The sequence below is a fragment of the Chelonoidis abingdonii genome, chromosome 7 (genome assembly GCF_003597395.2).
Source record: "Chelonoidis abingdonii isolate Lonesome George chromosome 7, CheloAbing_2.0, whole genome shotgun sequence".
Taxonomy (NCBI): Eukaryota; Metazoa; Chordata; order Testudines; family Testudinidae; genus Chelonoidis; species Chelonoidis abingdonii.
The window spans coordinates 34,929,192-34,943,957 of record NC_133775.1 but is presented as its reverse complement, the minus strand read 5'-3'; the positions used below and the strand labels follow the sequence as shown (position 1 = coordinate 34,943,957).

The window sequence follows — 14,766 nt, the reverse complement described above, 5'->3', positions numbered from 1 at the left end:
CCTCAAGAGATCATCTAGTCCAACCCCCTGCTCAAAGCTCAAACTGGCCTTCTCAAGGATTGAACTCACAACCCTGGGTTTAGCAAGCCAATGCTCAGATCACTGAGCTGTCTCTCTCCCCCGCTCTATGGGCCTTGGACCAGGCCCTGAAGCCTGGGACATTGCTAGCCTGGAGCTCCCCTGGCCTTTCCCTAGCCCTGCTTCACTCCCAGTACCCTTTCTGCAGGCAGCCAGGCCCTGCTCCCTCCAAGACTAGAGAGAGAGCCTCCTGGGCCTCTGGCTCACAGCCTTTTTATACAGGCCAGCTGTGGCCTGATTGCGGCCACTTCCCCAATCAGCCCAGCTTAGCAGCTCTCAGTCACAACCTTCTCCCAGGACTGACTTTCCCCTTTTCAGCTGGAGTGGGGGAGCCGCCCCACTACAGTCCATCAGAACTATCCTCTGTATTCTGTGCCACATGTAAATACATTTCCCACTATCACTGTGGAAACATCATAATCCTGCCTATCACTCAATCCCATAACCTGGGCATCATCATCCACTTGGAGCTCTCTCTAGGTCTTCATGTCCGGGCTATGTCTAAATCTTGCTTATTCTTTCTACATAGCATCTACATGGCTAAAAAACAGTCATCCAGGCTCTCACTTCATGGTCTCAATTACTGCAATATCTTTTTCTCTGGCCGTGACAACTGCAGTCTTGCCCTGCTCATATCCATTCGGAATGCTGCTGCAAAGATAGTTTTCTCACTCCATCATTAACACCTCCTCTTTGCATCCCCTTCTCTATTACATTAAACGCTTTCAAGGCCCTTCGGGGCCTATCCCCACCCTATCTATCATCTCTCACTAAAGAGATGTCAAATCTTGCCTCTGACTGGCAAATGATGCCAGCCTCCATCATCCACTGGTCACATTTTCAAACTAGTTCCTTCATGCTTTCTCCCATGCTGCCCCTCATGCTTGTAAGGAGCTCCCCTGCCAACACTGATGAAGCTACCTCATTAGCCTTCTTCTAATCCCTCCTTAAAACTCCCCATTGCCATGATGCCAACAAAAAAAACTGAATGGTTAGGCCACTAATGTGCTGAGACCACTGTCATTCATGCTGACCAATACTGGCTCATTTCCTTGTACTCCTCCAGCCAACAATTTGTAGATAGATTGTAAGTTTTTCTGGGTCTTTTTATTCTGTGTTTGTACAGTGCATAGCACAATTGGTCCTGGTTATGACTTGCACTCTTAGGCACTACCATTATACAAACAATAAAATGATGTTTCTCCTGCAAAGTCTTTTAGTACCAACATCAGGGTCAATTTTTATTTGGTGCCAAACAGAAATCAGCAATATGATCAAAAGCATACAAAAGGGCAGAGTTATGATATTTCCAACATATACATGCCTGGAATATCATGTGGACGGCAATCTCACTGTAAGCATCTCTCATTAGAAAAGCGTGCTACCATTTTTCTGGCTTCAAAAATTCACTCTTTGAAAAAAATCAATTTCCAAAATGAAAGACATTAGAAAAAAAATGGAGAATGATTGCCATCTTTAATCTACAGAAGAAGACATTCACACCAAGATGGCCCATCTGGGACATGCTATAAAACAGTGGAAAAAAACTGATACCTGGATTGGGGGGAGGGGAATTAATTGCCACCCACACTCAGCACTTCCATGAAGGAAGCCTTCAGCTAGAGTTGGAGTGTACAAGAGGAGACAGAAGTAATGTTTGCCATAAAAACAGAAATTTTATTAGAGTTGACAATCCTCAGTGACCTCAATAGTTCATCGATAAAATTTCTCAGAGAAAAAGATGACTACTGGGACTGAGGAACTCCATAATCTTTCTAGCACAATGTGAATACTTGTGGAGAGAAAAGTCTGAAAAACTCACACTGCATTTTTAAAGAGATATTATGGTCAGGGCAAATCAGTATAAAAGATGAGTCTCTTACCATCAGTCACTACAAAAATTATAATAAAGAAAATCAAAATAAGTTTGAGGCAGTTGGGAAAATTAAGATGCGTATAGAAGTAGAATTTGAGAGGCAGTACCTCAAATGTCAACAGACTTGAACAGGGAAGAAGTGAAACATGGCCCTTCTCCTTTCAAAGTTGTAACTAGTTGTCATAAGCTTTCCCAAATCGGGACCTTAGCGTCCAGAAATCTGGGTGCCTGCATGAACCCCTCTAAGCTTAATTACCAGCTCAGATTTGATCTCGCTCCACCAGCCAAAAATTCCAGGGTTTTGGCTCCCTCTCGTCTCCCCAAACCCTTCCCTGGGGAACCCCAAGACTCAGAAGCCCGGAGTCTTACTACAAAGGGAAATAACCCACTTCCCTTCCCCCCCTCTCTCCCACCCAGACTTTCCTCTCTGGGCTAACCTGAGAGTACTGATGCAATATCTTTACATCACAATACCAAGAAGCATGTCTCCTCTATTCCACAAAGAGACAAACCCCAAATACAAGGAAACAGAAATGATTCTCTCTCTCTTCCCCCTCCCACCAATTCCCTGGTGCTGCAGAGCTTTACCCTCCGTAGATCTAACACAAAGAGAATTCCCCTCCCCTTCGTTCCTTAGCCTACCCAGAGAGAAAAACTCAAACAAGTCTTAAAAAGAAAGCTTTATAATAAAACGAGAAAAAAAAAACACTGAACAGATGGATCTCTGCATTAAGTTGACAAACACAGGTTATTACTTAAAGAAAAATATGAATAAACAGACATTTAAAAGAGATTACAATTGTAAACATTCCAGCAAACTACACGACATTGTCAAATACAAAAAAAACCCACAACAGCCTATTGTTTTTTCTACCTTCGTATTACACTTTGAAACTGAGATTAAAGCTTGAGATAGAAGAAAAGAAAAATCCCCTCTCATAGCTGAGAGCCAGACAAAGACACGACCCCAACAATTCCCGCCCCGGTTTGAAAATCCGGGTTCTGATTGGTCCTCCTGGTCAGGTGTTCTGCGTCTCTATTGCTAACCCTTTACAGGTGATAAGACATTAACCCTTAGCTATCTATTTATGACACTAGGGTGGAGTGGGCAGTTGTTTCTACAATAGGCAATTAGTAGTAAAGTAACATCTTCTCTCTCAGAGCTTCACACTGCCATCCACCACTAGAGTATCTGAGTGCCTTCTATATAAACTAGATTTAGCAACAGTTATGTCCTTAGTAGGCTTCACGGAGTCTCTGGCTTTCCTCCCTTACTGGGGAATGGGAACAATACTTGGGGTAGATTTTCTATTTCTTTCCTGCGAAGAGGAAAAGCAGACAATTGATGTTGTGAATGTCATTCTGCTTATGGTGGAAAAGCTATATCAAAAGTAATTGTGGCATTATCTTTGAGAAATCATGGAGGATGGGTGACGTTCCAGAGGACTGGCGAAGGACAAATATAACATCTATCTTTAAAAAGGGGAACAAAAAGGACCTGTGGAATTATAGATCAGTCAGCTTAACTTTGACACATGGAAAGATACCAGAAGAAATTATTAACCAATCAGTCTGTGAGTATCTAGAGAATAATGAGGTTAAGGAATAGCCAAGCATGGATTTGTCAAGACCAAATCATGCCAAACCACCCTAATTCCTTCTTTGACTGGGCTACTAGCCTAATGGATAGGAAGCAAGCAGATAATATACTATATTTTTATTTTAGTAATGCTTTTGACACAATCCATAAGACATTTTCATCTACAAACTAGGGAAACATGTTAGACAAAATTACTAGGTGGGTGCACAACTAGTTGAAAGACTATACTCAAAGAGTAGTTATCAATGATTTGCTGACAAGCTGGGTGGGGGGGACGGAGGGGTCCTATCTAATAGGATCCTGCAGGAGTCAGCCCTGGGTCCAGTACTATTCAATATTTTCTTTAATGATTTGGACAACTGAGTAGACAGTAGGCTTATAAAATTTGTGGATGACATGAAATTGGGAGGGGTTGTTAGGACTTTTGATGACAGGATTAGAATTCAAAACAACTTTAAACAAATTGATTTCAACCAATCCTCCAACAAGATGAAATCCAATAAAGAAAAATGCAAAAGTACTATGCTTATGAGGGAAAAAAATTAAATGCACAACTACAAAATGAGGAATAACTGGCTAGGCAGTAGTACTGCTGAAAGGATCTGGGGGGTTATACAGGATCACCAGATTGAATATGAGTCAACAATGTGATGCATTTGCAAAAAAGGCTAACATTCTGGGGTATATTAACTGAAGTGTTGTATTTTAAGACATGGGAGGTAATTGTCCTGCTCTACTTGGCACTGGAAAGGCCTCAGCTGAAGTATTGTATCATACTGGGCAACACACTTCAGGAAAGATGGGGAAACAGTTCAGGGAAGAACAACAGAAATGATAAAAGATTTAGAAAACTTGACCTAAGAGGAAAGGTTAAAAAAGTTTAGTCTTGAGAAAAGACGACTGAATGGGACCCGATAACAGTCTTAACGGCTATTATAAAGAGGATGGTGATAAATTATTCTCCTTATCTACTGAAAGTAGGACAAAAAGAAATGGACTTAATCTGCAGAAATGGAGATTTATATTAGATAGTAGGAAAAATTTTCCAACTATAAGGGTAGTTAAGCTCTGGAAAAAAAGTCCAAGGGCTGTTGTGGAATTCCTGCCAAAAAAGGTTAAGAGCAGGTTGAACCAATACCTGTCATGAATGGTCTTGATGTAGTAGGTCCTCCCTCAGCACAGGGGGCCATACTTGGTGATCTCTCAAGATCCCTTCCAGCCCTACATTTCTATGATTTCCTAAAGGTAATCAGATTAATCTAACCTCCTCTGAAAGTTCATTCTACAGTTGGATCCCTTCAACTGAGAATGGTTTGTCTTGATTCTTATGCACTTTATTCTGGGCTTTGTGATCTGCATTGTCCCAGAGGAGCAGAACTGTCTATCTGTAAATTAGAATATCTACTGAAGAAACTTTTATCTAACACAGCACACTAGAAAAAAGAAACCTGTTAAAAAAGTGTTACACATCACCATACAGAGCTACTCCTGCTAGTTATACACTAGCAGGATCGGCGGTTAGTAATCGATCTATTGGGGATCGATTTATCGCATCTCATCTAGATGCGATAAATTGATCCGCGAATAGACACCCGTACTCCACCTCGGCAGGAGGAGTAAGCGGTGTCAACGGGGGAGCTACGGCAGTCGACTCACCACCGTGAGGACGGCCAGGTAAGTCGAACTAAGATACTTCGACTTCAGCTACGCGAATACCTGAAGTTACGTATCTTAGATCGATTCCCCCTGCCCCTCCCAGTGTAGACCAGCCCTGAGTGGTAACACTGGAATTTTGACACTCTGACACCTGTTGTATTTTAAGCTTTTCCCTTTAAAAGAGCGGCACCATCTAGCTATTTACATCCTGCAACTATATCCGTGCCTGGTCTACACTACAAGCTTAGGTCAAATTTAGCAGCGTTAGATCGATTTGACCCTGCACCAGTCCACACAACGAAGCCATTTTGTCGACTTAAAGGGCTCTTAAAATCGATTTCTATACTCTTCCCCAATGAGTGAATTAGCGCTGAAATCAACCTTGCTGGGTCTAATTTGGGGTAGTGTGGATGCAATTTGAAGGTATTGGCCTCCAGGAGCTATCCCAGAGTGCTCCATTGTTACCGCTCTGGACAGCACTCTCAACTCAGATGCACTGGCCAGATAGACAGGAAAAGCCCCGCAAACTTTTGAATTTCACTTTCTGTTTGGCCAGCGTGGCAAGCTCAGAGATGACCACGCAGATCTCATCAGCAGAGGTGACCATGGAGTCCCAGAATTGCAAAAGAGCTCCAGCATAGACCAAACGGAAGGTACTGGATCTGATCGCTGTATGAGGAGAGGAATCTATGCTATCAGAACTCCGTTCCAAAAGACGAAATGCCCAAATATTTGAAAAAAAATCTCCAAGGGTATGAAGGACAGAGGCTGTAACAGGGACTAGTCCCACAGATTATGAAGGTTAAAGAAGCCAAAAGACTGTGGCTTACCATGTCTGCCTGCAAGCCAAATTCTGTTGCCCGACAGCCCTGTGTGTGTGTGTGGTCTCTCACACCAAACCAGCAGGCCCTCAATATAACAGGCAAAATGCAACGTTGTAAAGAAAGCACATGTGCTATGTAATATCAACAGCTTGGTTCACCATGAAAGAGAGTCTACTCCTTGTTCTCTAAAATGTGCTTTTTAAATACTATTCTCCCATTTTTTCCCTCCCGGAGCTGCAAATGTTTCAATGCTCCCTCTATCATCTCTGTCCCAGAGGCTAGCGAAGATTAGAAGGCGAAGAAAACGCACTTGCAATGAAATGTTCTCTCAGCTCATGCAGTCCTCCCACACTGAAAGAGCTCAGCAGAATGCGTGGAGGCAGACAACATCAGAGTGTAGGAAAGCAAAAAATGAACACGAGGACAGGAGGGATGCAAGATAGGACAGGTGGCGGGAGCAAGAGGAGAGGCGGGGGGATCAAGAGGATAGGTGGCATCAGCATGATGAGAGGAGTCAGGAAGCAATGCTTAGGCTACAGGAGGATCAAAATGATATGCTCCAGCATATGGCTGAGGTGCAGGAAATGCAGCAGGAACACAGACCGCCACTGCAGCCCCTGTGCAACCAACCGCCCTCCTCCTCAAGTTCCATAGCCTCCTCACCCAGATGCTCAAGAATGCAGTGGGGGAGCCTCCGGGCACCCAACCACTCCACCCCAGAGGACTTCCCAAGCAACAGAATGCTGGCATTCAATAAGTTTTGAAGTGCAGTGTGGCCTTGTCCTTCCCTCTTCCGCCACCCCACCCATTACTTACCTCTTCTCCAACCCCTCCCGGGCTACCTTGGCAGTTATTCCCCCATTTGTGTAACGAACTAATAAAGAATGCATGAATTTGAAACAACAATGACTTTATTCCCTCTGCAAGCAGCGATCAAAGAAGGGAGGGGAGGCAGTTGGCTTTCAGGGAAGTAGAGTGAACCAAGGGGGTGAGTTTTCATCCAGGAGAAACAAACAGAACTTTCACATCATAGCCTGGTTAGTCATGAAACTGGTTTTCAAAGCTTCTCTGATGCACAGCACGCCCTACTGTGCTCTTCTAACTGCCCTGGTGTCTGGCTGCATGTAATCAGAGGACAGGTGATTCGCCTTAACCTCCCACCCAGCCATAAACGTCTCCCCCTTACTCTCACAGACTTTGTGGAGCACACAGCAAGCAGCAATAATGATGGGAATATTGGTTTCGCTGAGGTCTAACCAAGTCAGTAAACTGCAACAGCACACTTTTAATCGTCCAAATGCACATTCTACTGCCATTCTTCACTTGCTCAGCCTATAGTTGAACAGCTCCTGACTACTGTCCAGGGTGCCTGTGTATGGTTTCATGAGCACAACAGCGCCAGCGAGCTTTTAAACATCCAAAGGCACATTCTACCACCATTCTGCACTTGCTCAGCCTATAGTTGAACTGTTCCTTACTACTGACCAGGCTTCATGAACCATGGGAGCAAGGCGTAGGCTGGGGTAAGTGCGACCACGTGGTGCCGCCAGCTGGGAGAGCAGCCTGAGGCAGAAGCCCCCAGCTCGCATGATATTCCAGGCAGAACTGAATCTCCATGAGATGAAACTTAAAGAAGAGAATGACCTGGAGTCACTTCCATTTATGTCCAGGCACCCCTGGCCGACCTCACCGAGGTCTGCCAGGCGTACCCAGGAGATGATGATGATGGCTAGCAGTCGTACTGCACCGTCTGCTGCCATAAAGACAAGGAGCTGCTGCTGTGTAGCAATGCAGTACTACTCTGCCAGCAGCACCCAGGAGACGTACGGTGACGGTGAGCTGAGCGGGCTCCACGCTTGCCGTGGTATGTAGTCTGCATGGGTAACCCAGGAAAAAAGGTGAGAAACGATTGTTTGCTGTTGCTTTCATGGAGGGACGGGGGCCTGATGACATGCATCCAAAGCCACCCGTGACAATGTTTTTGCCCATTGGGGATTGGGAGCTCAACCCAGAATCCCAATGGGCGGCAGAGACTGCGGGAACTGTAGTATAGCTACCCACAATGCAACACTCCGAACGTCGATGCTAGCCTCGGTACTGTGGACACACTCCACCGACTCAATGCACTTAGTGGGGACACAATTGACTGTATAAAAATCGATTTCTAAAAAATTGACCTAATTTCGTAGTGTAGACATACCCTGTACGGCATAGCTGAATGATCTTTTTATAGCTAATTAAAAGAAATGGGGGGGGTTGTGATTGGGCATCTAGTCCACACTGGCCCATAAGGGGTTAATAGAATCCTTGGGAGGCTGCACAGGAGTCAATCAACCAGAGAGGGGCTGCGAGGAGCAGCCAGTCAGGGCCAGGCTGGCCTATATAAGAAGGGCTGCAGAAAAGAACAGCTTCAGTAGCTCCCTGGAGCTCAAGGAGTGAGGACTGGCTGCCTTGCAGGAGAAAGAAAGTTAATATCTTAGACAGAGCAGTGCTGGGGGGGCCAGGGGAGTGAGAGAGAGTTCCCAGCTGATTGCTGGCATGCTGAGGCCCTGAGACACGGCAGATAAGGTGCTGGGACTGTGGGGAGGTGACCCAGAGAAACAGGCAGAGGTTGGAGGGGATGCAGCACCTGGCTCTCATCTACAAGGTCCCTGGGCCAGAACCTGGAGTAGTGGGAGGGCCCAGGTCCTCCCTGTCCCCACTCACCACTCAGGAAGTGGCTGCACAACAGACTGCCGTTCCCCCAGAAGGGGGCAGAACCTAGTGTGGCACAGCCAGAGGGCTGTGTCATGAAAAGGATGCCGCGGTCCTGGGAGTCATGTCGGTCCCTGCAGCAGAAGTGATGGTGGCTAGATGCCACCAGAAGAGGGCACAGAGCTAATTCCCAAGACAGCCAACAGGAGGCACCGCAATGGTGAGTCGCACCCTATCACAGGGTTACATGGACTATTATTATTACAGTATATATTTACAATACTGTATTTCCTTAAGGATTTTTACACTTGTAAAACACAAAACTGGTATTTTATAAAGACATTTTTGCATAAAACAAAATGGCTGTTTAAGATATGTAGATGTATATTAATTCATTGTGGACTGAACTGCTTTGACACAATCCACTCATACAGCATGTGTAATCCACATACTGCTCTCAAATCCAGTTCTTCCACATGGCAGAGTAAAACTCTAGGCCTATACGATAACTCTTTTAGGTACTTCTAATTCCTTGTAAAACCAAACATGAGGCAAAAGAGGGTAATTAATTTGTTGGCATAAGGAAGCCATTGTTTTTGCCCACAGACGTCTTAAAATGTCTCACGTACAACACATTGCTGTGTTAACTCACCTTCACAAGCAGTGCTTCATTTACAGCTTGAACCATTTCATTTCTAGCCTGAAGTTGTTGCTGAAGATTATTGACAGAGTCCTGAGCCTCTTCTAACTCCTGCTTCAGCTGCTGCAATTGTCCATTTAGATGATGAGAGCCAGATTTCTGGCTGTCTGTGGACATCTGCCATCTTTCCTGATTTGTCTGATGTGCAAGCTTCTAGAAGTTTTAAGATATAAAGTGAAAATATTATACAGATTTTGTTTTATGCCAACTTTAATACCATTCTTTCTCATTTCACATAATATATGTATAGATTGGAAGGGGTCCAAGTAACAATTTCAAAACTCATCACCATTAACACATCAGGGTGTTTGACATACCTTCAGGATTTGACTAAGAAAAAATGGTTACTAACCTTCATTAACTGTTGTTCTTCGAAATGTGTTGCACATGTTCATTCCACTCTAGGTATGTGCATGCCCCGAGCAGTTGCCAGAAATTTTTTCCCCACAATGGTACTGGTCAGGGCGGCTTGAGCGCTTTCTGCTGCTGTGTGCTGTTAGTGCCAGCATAAAAGCGCCCAGCTGACCTCCTCGGTTCCTTCTTTCTGGAAAACTCCAATGTAGAGGGCAGGTCATGGAATGTGCATGTGCAACACACCTTGCAAAACAAGAGTTATGGAAGGTTAGTAACTTTTTTTTCCTTTCGAGTGATGGCACATGCATTTCACATTAGGTGTCTCCCAAGCAGTTGATATAGGTGAAGGAATCAGAGTTCTCACACACACACACACACACACACCCCAGCTTGGCCAAATTTGGCATCATCTCTGGAAGCTGAGTGATGGCGTACTGGGAGAAGAATGTGTGCACACCAATAACCAGGTCACTGCTTTACAAATGTCCTGAATAGGAATCTGCACTATGAATGCTACGGAGGATCCTTGCGACCTTGTGGAATGAGCAGTCACGACAGCTGTTGGCAAAATATCTGCCTGATCATAACAAGTGCAAATAAATTAAATAATCCAGGATAAAATTCTCTGTGAAGAGATTGGGATGCCTTTCATCCTGTCAGCCACAGCTATGAACAGTTGAGTAGACTTTCGCAATGGTGTAGTTCTTTTTATGTAGAATGCTAAGGCTTGTCTAATGTCAAGCTTCGGGTAGAGTCAGGTAGACAGACTGCCGGATTGCTGTGAAATTGCAAAAACACTTTTGGGGGGCAACTGGGGTGAGGACATAAATACATCTTATCTTTAAAGAAGACTGTGTACAGAAGCTCCAATGTGAGGGCATAGAGTTCTGAGACCCTTCTGGCTGAAGTGCTGACCACCAAGAAAACCACATTCCAAGAGGGGTATAATAAGAAGCATGTTGCCAAAGGCCCAAATGGCAGTCCCATAAGCTTTGATGAGACCAAGTTCAGGTCTCAGTGAAGAACGGGCCCTCTTACTCTCAAGTAAAACATTTCTAGGCCTTTGAGGAATCGGACAGACATGTCATTTGGGGCGGGGGAGGGGGGGACGACAAAAAAAAATAAACGAACCTGTTATCCACCTGCAGGTGGAAAGCTGATATTGCTCCAAGGTGAACCTTGATAAAGGAGATTGCTAAGCCTTGCTGTTTCAGGTGCAGTAGATACTCAAGTATGTCTTGTATGGACAAACGCGTGGGTGAGACTCTATGTTGTCACGCCCAAACAGAGAATCGTTTCCGCTTCGAGAGGTAAGTAGCTCTGTTGGAGGGCTTTCTACTACCTAGGAGGACCTGACAAACTTGCTCTGAGCAATCCTGCTCTCTGGGATTTAGCCATGAAGTTTTCAAGCCATTAGATGAAGAAAGTTCAGGTTCGGGTGGAGCAGCTGACCTTGGTCCTGGGAAATCAGGTACAGGTGCAACAGAAGTGAAATTGGAGTTGCCATTGAGAGATCTAGAATTGTGGAGAACCAGTGTTGGCACATCCATGCTACGGCTATTTGAATAACCTGGTCTCGCTTGATCTTTAGCAGCGCTCTGTGCACCAGCAGAAAAGGTGGGAATGCATAACAGTGATGTTCCATCTATGGTAGTAGAAAGGCATCCATGATAGAACCTGGACTGTGTTCCTATAAGGAGCACAATTGGGGACAACTCCTGTTGTACCTGTTAGCAAATATACCTATCTTAGTCCCCCACTGCTGAAAAATGTCTCTTGCCATATTTGGGCACAGAGACCACAGGCAGTGACTGAAAAAGACCCACTGAGGTGAGGTGCCAACTCATTTTGCATTCCCGGAAGGTAAGAGGCTTCGAGGTTGATTGAGTGGGCTATACAAAAGTCCCATAGCTGCACTGCTTCGTGACAAAAAGAGGGAAGAACGAGCTCCTCCTGACCAGTTGAAGTAAAACATGGCTGCAGTGTTGTCTGTGAGAACAGCCAGGTTTCTGCCCAAGTTTCTGGGAGGGAGATCCTGGTCTGAGTAAAGTCAAACAATGCCCCAATGACCTCTATCTGCACTGGAGTGAAGGTAGATTTTTCTGCATTTATCAGAAACCATACGGACTTGAATGTTCATAGAATCATAGAAGATTAGAGTTGGAAGAGATCTCAGGAAGTCATCTAGTCCAACCCCTACTCAAAGCAGGACCAACCCCAACTAAATCATCCCAGCCAGGGTTTTGTCAAGCTGGGCCTTAAAAACCTGTAAGGATGGAGGTTCTACCACCTCCCTAGGTAACCCATTCCAGTGCTTCACCACCCTCCGAGTGAAACAGTTTTTCCTAATATCCAACTGAGACCTCTCCCACTGCAATTTGGAACCATTGCTCCTTGTTCTGTCATCTGCCACCACTGAGAACAGACTAGCTCCATTCTCTTTGGAACCTCCCTTCAAGTTGTTGAAGGCTACCATCAAATTCCCCCTCACTCTTCTTTTCTGCTGACTAAATAATCCCAGTTCTCACAACCTCTCCTCATAAGTCATGTGCCCTTGCCCCCTAATCATTTTGTAGCCCTCAGCTGGACTCTCTCTAATTTGTCCACATCCTTTCTGTAGTGGGGGGGCCAAAACTGGATGCAATACTCCAGATGTGGCCTCACCAGTGCCGAATAGAGAGGAATAATCACTTCCCTCGATCTGCTGGCAATACTCCTAATGCAGCCCAATATGCTGTTAGCCTTTTTGGCAACAAGGGCACACTGGTAACTCCTATCCAACTCCTCATCCATTGTAATCTCCAGGTCCTTTTCTGCAGAACTGCCACTTAGTCAGTCAGTCCCCAGCCTGTAGCGGTGCATGGGATTCTTCTGTCTTAAGTGCAGGACTCTGCACTTATCCTCGTTACACCTCATCAGATTTCTTTTGGCCTAATCCTCCAATTTGTCTAGGTCACTCTGGACCCTATCCCTACTCTCCAGCGTATCTAACTTTCCCCTCAGCTTAGTGTCGTCCGTGAACTTGCTGAGGGTGCAACCCATCCCATCATCCAGATCATTAATGAACAAAATTGGCCCCAGGACCAACCCCTGGGACACTCCGCTTGATACTGGCTGCCAACTAGACCAAGCCATTGATCACTACCCGTTGAGCCAGACGATCTAGCCAGCTTTCTATCCACCTTATAGTCCATTCATCCAATCCATATTTTTTGTTAAATTGCTGACAAGAATATTGTGAGAAACCATAGCAAAAGCTTTGCTAAAGTCAAGGTATATCACATCCACCACTTCCCCATATCCACAGAGCTAGTTATCTCATCCTAGAAGGCAATCAGGTTGGTCAGGCATGACTTGCCTTTGGTGAATCCATGCTGACTGTTCCTGATCACTTTCCTCTCCAAGTGATTCAAATTGAATTCCTTGAGGACCTGCTCCATGATTTTTCCAGGGACTGAAGTTGACTGAATGAGTTGAAAGTTGGACACTACCTGAGCCCTGGCCTGGCCCTTAACTAGTCAATCATTTAGATAAGGGTAGACCTGCACCCCTAGCTTCCTGAGGAAAGCTGAGACTACCGCCATGCATTTTGTGAACACCTGCTGAGCTGCAGACAGACCGAATGGGAGAACTGTGAATTAGTAGTGTGAGTGGTTTGCTACGAATCTAGGGAACATTCTGTCCTTGATATATCAATATATGAAAATAGGCGGCGTACTAAGGGCGGCGTACCAATCCCTGGGATTCAGGGAGGGGATAATGGATACCAGGGTGACCATGCAGAACTTTATTTTCTTGAGATAGTTGTTGAGCTGCCGCAGGTCTAAAATGGGTTTGAGACAGCCCTTGGCTTTTAGGATTAGGAAATAAGGGGAATAGAACCCCTTCACTTTTAAATTCTACAGAACCTCAGTCACCCAAAGGAGAGATTGAACCTCTCAAACCAGAAGCTCTTCATGAGAGGAGTCCCTGAAAATACAGGGAGGGAGGGTGGGAAGGAAGGGTAGAAATAAACTGGAGGGTACATCACAGTCCTACAGTGCTCAACATGCAATGGTCCATGGCAATACGGGACCAAGCACTGAGAAAGTGGAAAAGGCTATTTGCAAATAAAGGCGAAACACGGTCTGGCATCATGGGAACTGGTATGGTGTACTCGAGCATCCCATCAAAAAGCCTGCTTAGAACCCCCTGGGTGACTGGGTGGGCCAGGCATTGACATTGAGGTAAAAGGGGGTGGTGGCTTATACCTAAAATTTCTGCTTCTCTCTCTGCAGATCATGAGAGACAGCCAAAACTGTCATACCAGATGGCTGTTGAGATCTGCAGGGCTTCCTTGAAAGAGCAGGTGTGTATAATCCAAGGGATTTAAGGGTCGCCCTGGAGTCTTCCAGACCATGCAGTTTCGCATCAGTGTATTCTGAAAAGAGTGAAGCTCCTTCGAAAGATAGGTCCTGTTGGAGTCCTGAGGACTGTAGCCACGAACTCCTGCACATGATCACTGCCAAAGCCATGGACCTGGCTGCTAAGTCAGCCACATCCAAAGAAGCTTGCAACAAAGTCCTCACAACTGGTTTTTTCCCTTTGTCCACCAGTGAGAACTCTTGCATAGTCTCTTGTGCAAGCAAATTCTTGAACTTCTGCAAGTAAAATCAAACCTGCCCAGCAGCACCTGCTTGTTTGCAGTTCTGAGTTGTAACCCGCAGTAGAATAAACTTTCCTACTGAACAAGTTTAATTTTTTTGAATTTTTTGATTTTTGGGTTCCACCCTGATGACCTGCCTCTCTCTCTCATTGGCAGCAGCTACTATCAGGGATCCTGGGCGGGGGATGGGTGTACAGAAACGAAGTATTTTTGTTCAGCCCTTTTTGACATGGGGGGAAGGGACATGGGGTCTGCCACCAGTTCTTAACAGGTTTCATAATGGCTTCATTGAGAGGCAGAGCTACTTTTGAGGGGGCCGTAGTGACTAAAATGTCAACC

The 14,766-nt window shown here is 45.3% G+C and overlaps 1 protein-coding gene across 1 annotated transcript in view; it reads right to left on the bottom strand.

Annotated features, from left to right (window-relative positions):
- The window catches only part of CCDC18 (coiled-coil domain containing 18), an 88,932-nt gene that overhangs the window by 4,496 nt on the left and 69,670 nt on the right, over positions 1–14,766 (bottom strand). Inside the window, 1 exon segment of the mRNA XM_032773022.2 lies at positions 9,381–9,581. Coding sequence (XP_032628913.1) covers positions 9,381–9,581 — 201 coding nt within the window.